Source organism: Taudactylus pleione, unplaced genomic scaffold (genome assembly GCF_031769625.1).
Source record: "Taudactylus pleione unplaced genomic scaffold, aTauple2 ptg000015l, whole genome shotgun sequence".
In the NCBI taxonomy this organism is placed as follows: domain Eukaryota; kingdom Metazoa; phylum Chordata; class Amphibia; order Anura; family Myobatrachidae; genus Taudactylus; species Taudactylus pleione.
In genome coordinates this window covers 35,051,745-35,063,080 of record NW_028284417.1, presented here as the reverse complement: position 1 = coordinate 35,063,080, position 11,336 = coordinate 35,051,745, and the positions used below count along the sequence as shown (strand labels likewise).

Here is an 11,336-nt window from a genome sequence, read left to right as displayed (position 1 = left end):
AGTGACTTTCCGCGTATGCGGAAAGCTGGTGGAATTGAATACGGAGATAAATTTCCGTCAGGCGAAAAGTCGCAATCAGCAATACTTTTTCGCGGATCTTGCCTTTTCTCTTCTAAGTGAATACAGCCCTAGGTTAGAATGTTTTACTAGGAATTGCCAAATTAGCAAATGGATAAATGTATACAAATTTTTATCACAAGACAAACACAATAAATGTTGCGGTCCCTGCCAGTTGTTCCCCCTCTGGTAGGGCCTGTGCCTGTGTGTAAGTCGAGTTGAAAGACGTGTGCCACAGCCCTCACCCAGGTAACTGCAGAAGGCGCCGCAGCCAGCAGGGGGAGTGAGGCAGCCCTGTCTCTGTGCTGATCCCTGTCTCTGTGCTGATTTCCTCCCCAACGCTCACCACCGATCATCACTTCCGTTCAGCACTCCGCAGGCGCCATATTGTGTGGTGGGAAGACGCGAGTAGCACGGCTCCGGTGCCGCAAGTGATAGAGGGAAACAAACACGCGTGGCCGGTCGCTGGAGCATCGGACGGCACAGTGGACACCGAGCAGTGTGTATGTAAGTGTGCAGCGGGTGGGGCAGGGTATCGGGCACGGCTATGACGCCGGTGTCCGGGCCCAGCACGCAGGCGCTCTGTAGAGTCCCGTGTGCGGTGTTACGTGTTCCCCGCTTTCCGCCCTGATCACCTCTCCGCAGCCTGCTTTCGGCAGCTGCAGAAATTAGACGCTGCTGCAGAAAGTGGACGGAGGCTGCGTGTGACTGGTAGGGGGCATGGGTCTGGGCCTGGGACATAATACAGCGGGGAAGGCCGCAGTATGCACCGTGTCACCCTGCTGCCGCTGCTCTGCCTGGGTATGGTGAGCACATCGCACCCAGCCAGCAGCTGTACATGGCTATAGGTGATGGGGACACCCTGCAGTGTTTGTTTAAATAGAGCAGTCAGCAGTTTCCGAATATTATTTGTCACTACAATAACCTGTGCGGTACAGTCGCACATATGATCACACTTCTGTAGAGATAAGAGACAATTTGCTACAACAACAGAGGGCTATATTCATGTACATAACAAAATGACTACTGGAAAATATCACTATATATTGCATCATATTGGTGCAATATATCTGGGCTGTAACTAGCAGGCTTTGGGCAGTGCTGCTGCTCATAGCACCTGAATGATGCTTGCAGGGTGCCTGCAGCCACTGGCGCTACTACAGAGCTGGGGGCAGTGCTCCACTTACTTTTGGTGGTATCAGCAGCCCTGTCACCTAGGCATGACAAATAATATATCATGGGTGTAGATGGCGAAGCACTGCAAGCTATATAATGTGTGTGTGTTTGGAAAGTCCCTCCACAGTGACTGTGCTAGGTGTGTGACAATCCACAATTCAAGCAGGGGAGCCACACCAACTGCCACCCAAAACGCTGTCTAACATTGCTGGCAGGTGCTCACTGGCAGTAGGAGTGGCTCCCTTACATGAATCTTGGACTGTCAAACCCCTAGCACACTTTCGGTGCATACGTCCAATGATCTCTGATACATCCTGGCAAGGAGCATGAAGGCTGGACTATCTGATGTTCGGTAAGTCTTCCCACTGCACATGTCGGTAGTACCTTGTGGCCCGGCATTTACCAACATCACACGGTGGACACTGGACACAAGAGACGGGGAAAGTGAACTTCACTACTCCTCTCCCACTAACAAGGCAAGCTTCAGCTCGTTTCGCCATCTCCAGATGGAGAAAATAAATGTAAACAAGTATCCATTCTATGAATCGCTCCATAATAGTGTATGGTGAAGCGATTCTAAAGGGGCACATCCACTAGCAGACATAGAAACGACTGCACGATTACGACATCCCCTAACATGCTCAACCTGATGTTATCGTCTGGTTGACCAGCATGTTTGGGCGATAATTGGGTGTACTTAAGTTTCTTTCAGGAAACAACATCGCTGGTTGTTTCCGACATTTACATCCCCGATGTGTGCCCAATTACTGACTGCACGATTACAATGTCGTAATCGTGCAATCGCTCTATATAATCGGGTAGTGGATACCCGGCATAACAGTAATCAGGGGCACCGCTGGAGAAATCTTAGACTTCTCCATGGTATACCCCTTGAATACGTCAAAACCGTGAAAAGCCCTATTTTCTGAAGTGCTCTGTGGAAAAGGGCTTTTTACTACTACATGAAAAGACCCCAGAATAAGTTACTGCTGCTATTCGATGAGGTCAATTCAGTTAGCATTAAAAAATATCATGGTGCTGTGTACAAAGTCAGGGAGTATGGGGCACTTGGGGACGAACCAATTTGTACCTAAATGAATCGACGCCATTAAACTTATCCAATTAGCGATGTCAGGTGCTGTTCCAGGGACCCATGAAGCTCCCTCACAGAAGAGCAATGATTCAGTTAAAGAAGGCATGATGGTAATATGCAGAAAATACTTGTTCCGGAGGGATAGGAAGTGCATGTGCTTTAAAAACACCTTAAGCAGTCGATTCGGGGGCCTATTATATAAAATATTTGGGGTTCTACTTTACTATTTTGGGTTACTTCCAAAATTTTTATTACACATGAGATGCATTATGAAAGCAGTGCATGCTGTGCCTGGCTGGGCTCTGATGCAGCTGAATAAAATAAATAATGACTGATTAGCTAGCCAGAGTCCTAATTAGTGCCATTGTGGCCTGGGTGTAAGAGTGCATGCTGTCCTTATTACAGATGTTGGGTTGTGAGGGGGCATCAGGGCTCTGATTTGATGATGTGAGAAGGGGATCCATATGGAAGGAATTGAAAGAAGGGGTGTTTATGTATTGAAGAGTATATCTCCGAGCCAGGGAAACATAGCAGCTGTCGTCGCTCGCCTCTGCCCATGATCCTCTCCACACCACCACTTCTACCACCACTCTAAACAACTGCATAGCTCGTCTATTGAAAAGAGGGTATGAAAACAGCCTGAGAATTGAGCTTAGAGATCGACAATAGTGAAATAATGTGTGAAATGCAAACATTGCATAGTGTTGGAAATACTGTGGTGCTCTGTGCATAGAGGAGGGCTATTCATGGTAAGACCCACTATGTCTACCGATGCGCGCTACCGCGGGTAGCCAACCGCATCGTCAGGTTGGCCATACACACAGCTGAATCTGACTGACCTCGTGCGGCACGGGCTGACAGATTGGGTGGTCGGGCACCGGATCGTCTGATGTGTACCGGCCACCCGATATGTCGGCAGGGGGCCATCAGTCGCATCGCTGAATGCACACATTTAGTGTGTACCTAGCTGATGAATTGTGCCCCTTCTTCTGACCTGACCGTTGAGTCTTGGCGGCATGGTCTTTGGATCACCTGCATCAGTAGGTTCACTTCTAATTCTGGGCAACTTACCATTGTACCCTTGAGGCACATCTGCAGAACATAGTGTTTTGTTAATCAACAAATCTCTTACACCCATTTCCTAGTCGAAGGCGGTGTTATAGCCTCTAAATGCGAACACTTTTAAGCCTGCCCTTCGGAAGGAGCATAAACATTTATCCTGCGGTGGCTACTGCTCATGTACATTGGAATCCTGAGATTGTTCTGGTCTAAGCAAAGCTTATTCCAGAAATTGGTTACACATTGTTGTGGGATGTTATAAAGCCTGTAATAAAAGGGGCTGCATGAGAAATCACTGATTTCCCTGCTGTAACCCTTTTCTTGAATTGCACAACATACTAATAACACAAAATAAAGCAAAATAGGTTCATCACTGTTTTAGACCCCACAATGTGGTGTGTAATCATCCTACGATCCTAGTCATTGTAACATAAAGTATAGCAGTCTTCTCCAGATTTGTTTTTCCATATTGCTGCTTGTTTTCATATATATTTATTTTTTTAACCCTTCGCTGCCTTCATTACATATTTTAACTAGGGATGTGCAGGCTCGGTTCTACTCGGTTCCGTTCGGTTCTTTTTACCGAATCTTATTGGCTATCCAAAACTCGTGACAGCTGAAACCCAATAAGATCCGGTAAAAAGAACCGAACGGAACCGAGTAGAACCGAGCCTGCACATCCCTAATTTTAACCTATTTGGTTCAGGTTATTTTTCATTTTGTTTTAAAAGCTCACTGCCCTGGAACTTTTTCCACTTCTTGCAAACGTTTATTCGAGCAATGGACAGCATTCAGGTAGCACAGTAGTTATTATTGTTGCATCTCAGCACTGGTTTACATTTTCATTCCTGACCATAGCCCGTCTGTGAGGGGATTGTTTGTGTTATTTATTTATTACCAGTTATTTATATAGCGCACACATATTCCGCAGCGCTTTACAGAGAATATCTGGCCATTCACATCAGTCCCTGCCCCAGTGGAGCTTACAATCTATATTCCCTATCACATGCTCAACACACATACACACTAGGGTTAATTTGTGTTCGGAGCCAATTAACCTACCAGTATATTTTTACTCATCGCTTTTATACTGAGGGAGGAAAGTAAGTTTAATAGGCTGCTGACAACAGTCGACCTTAGTGTGTGATTTACTGGTAGGGCATTTAGACTGCAGCATTGGAAATAAAGTATTTCTTTAGCTCCATTGCAGTGATGTCAATGTAAAATATCCACTGTACAGTACTGCATAATATTGTAGCACTATATAAATGGTATTTACTTTACAGGTGTTGTTTTAAGCTATCTGAAAGGGGACATACTCCTACCTTGTGTGGAAGACTGGTTGAGGTCTTTCTGTTATCCTCAAGGCTACCATTTTACATTCTTGTCAGATTAAGGAAGTGCCTCCTCTGTGCTGCCCTTCTACAATTATGGGGGGAATTCAATTAGCCGATACAACTCGCTTTCGTGCGTTAAAGTGTGTAAAAGTGAATTTTAGGTAATTCTTTTTTTCACCCTATTCAATTAGCCTGCAAATTAACGTGCAATCATTCGTCATAGGGTTTAAGGAATACTTATTTTCACCACCTCTTGAGCAGGTGAAAAGTTGGGGAAAATCCCTATTTTAAGGTAAAAATGTCGGGACTTGGTTCAGATTCACTGGGATACCCTCCTTAATGCCTAATTAGGCAAACATATTTTTTTAATTAGCTTAATTTGTCCAATAATAACATGTCATTTTGGCAGTGAAAATGTGCCAAGTGCAGGAAAATAGGTTAATTGATGTGGGACAGGTATATGGGGGTGCTCTATGAATGGGACAGGTGTTTTTACATTTCAGGTGGGTGTTAGAGGGGTATTTTTATGGGTTTATAAAAGTGGCTTAAAATGACCCAAATATATACTTATGAGCATTTTATGCACCCCCAATATAAGTAGAACATTTATTTTACAAAAAAACACGTTTTCTATAATTGTTTTACTGTTTTAAAATGCTTATACCAGGCCTTTGACACACTTTAAGAACTCCAAGTACTTTTATTATGGCCACTAATAGACTTCTATACTGTTATCCTATCTAACTTTTGCTTTTTTGGGATATAGACAGATTTCCCCATTTTGACCTATAATTATCATATGTAAAACCTGCAATAATTATTGCGCGAATGAGAAAAAAACGGGAGCATGCACACTGGCGTAAGGTGAAATTAATGGGCTATAGGTTCGATAAGTTAATTCATGAAAAGTTTACATTTTATCGAGGCTAATTTAATTCTCTCCTATATGTATCACTGGACAATTATGTATTATATTGTCATAGTTTAACACTGTATTGTAGTGTTCACTGTAGCTCCGGCGGCAGGCAGGGCGCCTGAGCTAGAGAGGGCACTTCTATGCGCGCGCCTGCCCGAAAAGGGGGCGTGGCCATTGAAAAGAGGGCATGTCTATAAGACGCATCCCCTTTTCGTCACTCTTGGGGGCATGCCCGGCACTTAAGGACACGCCGGGCAGCCCCAAAGCGCTGCCGACAGGGAGAATAGATGCTGGGCGGATGCACCCGGCGTCTATTCTCCGGCGGTGACCGGGTCACCGCACATTTTCCCACCCGCGGGACACTACGACCCGCGGGTGAAGACGGCACCTGCAGACTGTGAGGGCAGGGCGCTTTTTGCCCTCCTGGAGGGCAGGGTGCTTTTTGCCCTCCAGAAGGACGGCAGGGCGCCGCGCCCCACTAAGACAGCCTAGCGGGAACGCTAGTATTGTGTAACATATTTATGCAGACGCTACATTAAACAGTTGATTTGATAGTCCTTTTGTTTTTGTTTGGTTTTTTTACACCTTGAATAGAAATCTTTGGTCAATTTGACACATTTTTCTTTTGAAGACCCTTTTTGCAGTTGTTTGGAGTTTCCAGGTCCACTTTAAAATTATTTTTTTTTAAGTTTATTTACTGAACATTTTAACGTCAAGTTAGCTTTATCCTCTTTTGGGAAACCACCTTTATTAGATTTTCCAGCATAGCCTCCTGTTACTTGTTAAGGTGCATACACACACAACGATTTTTTGAATGATTATCGTTAAACGATATCGTTTAACGATAATCGTTTGAAAAAATCGTTCACTTTCTGAGTCAAACGAACGATTATTGTTCATGCGCGTTCACGTTTGTAGTTTGTAGTTCAGTCAGACTTGTCAACTCAACGATTTTCATTAAGTTAATATGCAAAAATCGTGTTTAGTTCATAAAAATCGTTCATTACATTTAGTAAATGAACAACTTTAGTAAACGATTTTAGTTAATTTTTTCAAGAGAAAAAATAGTTTACTAAAATCGTTCATTAACTAAATCGTTGTGTGTGTATGCAGCTTTAGATCTGACTGTTGCTGAATTGCTTTCATTTTTCCAATAGTGACTCTAATCCAGAGGTCTTCAACCTTTAAGACAGTGTGGGCCACATAAAAAATTTCAACAAAGCCCAAGGGCCACGTATACCCCTTTTACACCAGAAATAAAACCCAGGTTATTGCAGGGTTAACCCGGGTTGCTTTTTGGTGTAAAAAGGGACAGGGCTGGATTACCAGATTGAGTGACCCTGCAAACCAACCCAGGTAACTTGCAGGGTTTAACACGGGAATGACCCGTGAAACCCTGCAGTGTAAACGGCGCGTTCTGGGTCACGATCCTGATCGTGCCGCATGCTTGCCGACTGGCCGGCTTCAGTGGCGCTTGGAGATGACGTCACCTCCAAGCGTACACTTATACACCGGAAAAGCCGGGTCACGGCAGACCCGGATCCGGTGCGAACGGCACCAACTCAGGAATATCCTGGGTCGGCGCCGGGGAATTTCCGGGTGTGATCCGGATTGGAATCACGTTCCAACCTCTGAATCAGACCCGGAATTTAGGTATAAAAGCAGTATAAGCTATACTGCAGTATTTAGACTGCCCCCTCCTCACACAATTATGTCCCATAATTGCCCCCTCCTACAATTTAAATTAGGTCCCAGAATGACCCCCACCACCCTCCTCCCACAATTATAATTATGCCCCATAACTGTCCCCCCTCCTCCTCCATTAATTATGTCAGATAGTTGCCCCCATCCTCAAACAATTAAGTCCTATTACTGCCCCCACTGTAGTGGTGCCTCCTATGCAGTGCCCCCACCCCTATGAAGTGCCCCTTACATATATATGACAGACACCAAAAAACCCGAAACACTTACCTGAAACCCCCGCGCCTTTTGCTGTCCGCTCCTCCGTCCTCCCGGCCCGCTCTGCACTATGGGAGAGATGTCATGACGTCTCCCCATTACCCACTGTGGGAACCGGAAGGTGGAGCTCATGAATGAGCTCCTGCCTGGCTTCGGCCAAGGGTGCAGCAGCCAATGAGTCTGTCTGACTCATTGGCTGCTAAAACAAACACACCGCCGGCATTTGTTTCTGTGTAGTGCGGCGCACACTCACTATGGTCCGCAGAGCTATGCATTTGTTGAGTTATCTTTAATACTAAAGGTTCCTACACACTAGGCGATATTTTACACGATTTGCCCACTGGTTGTACATTGCTTCTTCAGATCTTGCCTGCTGCAGGCAAGATCTGCCAATCCCGGACACAATGCACGACAGATCGTTTGTCACATTGGACACTTTTTAACACCAAAAGGTGTCCAGGACTGCTGGGGAGAGTTCAAGGGAAATCGGACACGAGATCGCATCGTGACCACTTCGCTTAGTGTGTAGGCACCTTAAGAGCCACAGCTGAATCTCTGCATCAGATAACGGGACCCCCCTATAAGGTCTCTATATGGTGTGCGCGGAGTGTGTTTTAAAAGGGGTCTGTGCAACCTCTTTAAAACTGGTTGTTGTAACTGCCTTGAAGATTCAATCAGATTTTTAATTGGTTAAAGAGCTAAATGTCTTCACATTTTGCTTTATTTATATGCTGTTCCTGGGAAGCATGCAGTTAAGTTTAGGTGTGTAATCCTTTCATCATTTGGACGGTGCAACTGGTTAATTTTCATTGCGACTAATTGTTTCTGGGCTCTGCTTTAGGCCTCCACCTTTATGTTGATTCAGATAGAGCATTGGAATAATTCAGTTTTTGGCTTCAGGCAGAGAGGTTTACGAAGAGATTGGCAGAAATGTGGGATCAAGGTGGACAGCATTGGCAGCCGTGGCCTTTGAATCAGCAGCAATGGATGGAGTCATTTCAGCACCAGCAAGATCCAAGTAAGTATTTGATTGGCACAGTGCTAATGTATATAATTGTAAAAATAACTCATTTTTCAGATATCCGAAATGATGCTTAAGAGTTGCTAGGAAAGTGATGTCAAGATGCTAGATTAGTGATTGCAAGTCCCAAATGCAAACAAAATGTGGACTGTTTATACAGTGCTAGAGGACCTTCTATTCCTACTAGATCGAAGTGAAGACTCATTTTATGAATAATTGGCTGCAAATATATTAACCCTTTTACACAGAAAAAGGACCCGTGTTGGTCCGCAAAATACCAGGTCCAAATGCTTGACCCGGGAATTTGCTTTTCTGCGTGAAAGGGGTATTAGTTTAGGGTCAGAAAAATTTGTACATCGCCACTTTTATACAAAAATTGTGCACTTGATGTAAGAATCCTTGTATTCAGTCACCAGCGTGCTTTATTTTTCATTTTCAACATAATGTTTAATCAACTGCGACAAACTTCTCTGTATATGGCCTTTTCATGACTGTCACTTTTTTCTTAGGCCAGATAGATTGGGCAGCGTTAGCCCAAGCATGGATTGCACAACGTGAAGCTACAGGGCCGGCAGTGGTGGAGCAGCCGGGGATGATACCCAATGGACAGGAGCTCCCACCAGTTACTCCTCAAATGGAGCCTGTTCCTAACAATCATAATTTTCAAGGTGATCCCAATTTTAATCGAATGTGGCAGCCACAGCCAGGTAAGTAATTCAACTTTGCAATGTTCAAAATGTATTTATTTTTAATTAGGATATTTTTACATTGGCCTTTTAAGTTGATTTGAAATTTCATATGATAGTTACATTGCAAACTGCATCACACAGATCATTGAATCTGTAAATAAATATGAACCTACTAAGCCATCTTTAGTGTAATACTGTTATTTCAGTTCATTTTTATTTATAATAGTTCTGTTTAAAGGTGCATCCACAATTTGATGTGTTGTGCTTGCTGAAGAGGTTTGTTTATTTATTTGTTCCCTCCATGTAATATTTACAGAATGGGGAGCAATGCATCACCAGCCACCTCCACACCATCCACCTCCACCTGAGCAGCCGTGGATGCCTCCAGCTCCTGGGCCAATGGATATTGTTCTTCCATCAGATGACGGCAACAGCCAGGATAGTGGAGACTTTACAAATGACAACAGACGCATGTTTAACCAAAATAATAATAGCTTTGGGGGACCACCTGACAATTTCCCCATGGCTCCAGTGAACCAATATGATTACCAGGTGATAACTACTTGTCTAAATCTGTGCATTTATATTTCCTTTCAGTAGCTACTTATTGCAAGACAATTGTGCAGTCTATAGATGCACCTTGCTTTCCATGTATCTAACTTTGGTTTATTTCAGCATGGCTCAAGTGGATATGGTCCCCCTCAAGGTGGCTTTCACCCACCGTACTGGCAGCAAGGCCCACCTGGACCTCCAGGTCCACCAGCTCCACCTCCTAATAGAAGAGAGAGACAGTCCTTTAGAGAACGACAACGTTCACCTATACCAATACCACCAAAACAAGAGCCTCTGCAGATTGGTATGTATGATCCTTTGTAAGATTTGGCTAAATACAGAATACTTAACAAGAAAAAAAGATGCTGCCTAACACAAATCAGATCTCAAAGTTGGCAACGTACCAGGGGCATTTGGCCAATCGCTGAGTGTGCGCTGAGCAAACAAACGGCACCTGGTAATCATCTTGAGTTTGACCATATCATTGTAGAGCATGGCCAAATATCCTGAACATAAGCACCAGTAGCCCTTATCGAGCTGTGCGTGGCTGTGTTCTAAACACGCTAACAGACAGTAGTGAAGTAAGGAGCAATGCAATCGCTTCACATGATTACAGGACAGCTGGATCTTGTCCAATTTGGCCGCGTTGAATTAAAAGATAAGGCTGCCGTGCAATCCTTGGCTTGCATATATATTAAAATTAAGCAGGACCTACATAATTTTTTTATCTGGCTGCTCTAGTATTTTTTGGAAAATAAACTCTACCGTTAATACTATTCACTTCAATAGCAATTATGTAAGGATTATGAATCATTTGACTGAATCCTAGTGATTTTGTGGAAACCAAATTTTCCAAATTGGGTTTAACAGACGTCTGAACCAAATTCGGGGTATTTAGGGAAACTTAAAAAAAACAGTGGCTGCTATGAAAACTATATTTTTGTATAGCCTACGACAGTTGATGTATTTTTATGAAATATTTATTTTCACTTTAGACGCTGTTAAGCGTAGGACTTTACCGGCTTGGATCCGTGAAGGTTTAGAGAAAATGGAAAGAGAAAAGCAGAAGAAGTTGGAACGTGAGAGAATGGAGCAGCAACGCTCACTGATGAAAAAAGAAATAAGGAACCAAAATGCTACAGAAGGGGATGGTCCGCATTTGCCTCAGAAAAGCAAATTTGTAAGTGGAACAAAAATTGTGATGTGTAGCATAGTTTGGAAACCAGACATTAAGGGATCAAGGTGCGAATTGCGAGTAGTGAGTTTTTCATGAGTCGCACGAATGCATGCACCTGAGAATTCTCCAATTAAAAATGCCTATTCGCGGTACTTGCAGGGGAGGTTTGCAAATTGACTGCCAAATGTGATGTGAGAGAAGTGCATGAAAACGTGTGGAGACCGTCCTGAATCCCCCAAAATTTATCATTTCGTTAACAGGACTGTATAGAAGGCTGTTTGTGGGCATTAAAAAAGTACT

General features: G+C 43.9%; 1 protein-coding gene across 2 annotated transcripts in view; it reads left to right on the top strand.

The window, feature by feature from the left end:
- Positions 1 to 377: 377 nt before the first annotated feature.
- PNISR (PNN interacting serine and arginine rich protein) overlaps positions 378 to 11,336 on the top strand; it is a 28,531-nt gene continuing 17,572 nt past the window's right edge. Inside the window, exons 1-6 of one of the 2 annotated variants that reach the window (XM_088472200.1) lie at positions 378 to 564; positions 8,498 to 8,615; positions 9,128 to 9,325; positions 9,624 to 9,859; positions 9,983 to 10,163; positions 10,855 to 11,039. In XM_088472200.1, coding sequence (XP_088328326.1) covers positions 8,528 to 8,615; positions 9,128 to 9,325; positions 9,624 to 9,859; positions 9,983 to 10,163; positions 10,855 to 11,039 — 888 coding nt within the window. In that variant the 5' untranslated portion in view covers positions 378 to 564; positions 8,498 to 8,527. Of the gene's footprint in view, positions 565 to 688; positions 769 to 8,497; positions 8,616 to 9,127; positions 9,326 to 9,623; positions 9,860 to 9,982; positions 10,164 to 10,854; positions 11,040 to 11,336 lie in introns of those variants that run through there. The other variant, XM_088472206.1, reaches the window with a different exon arrangement.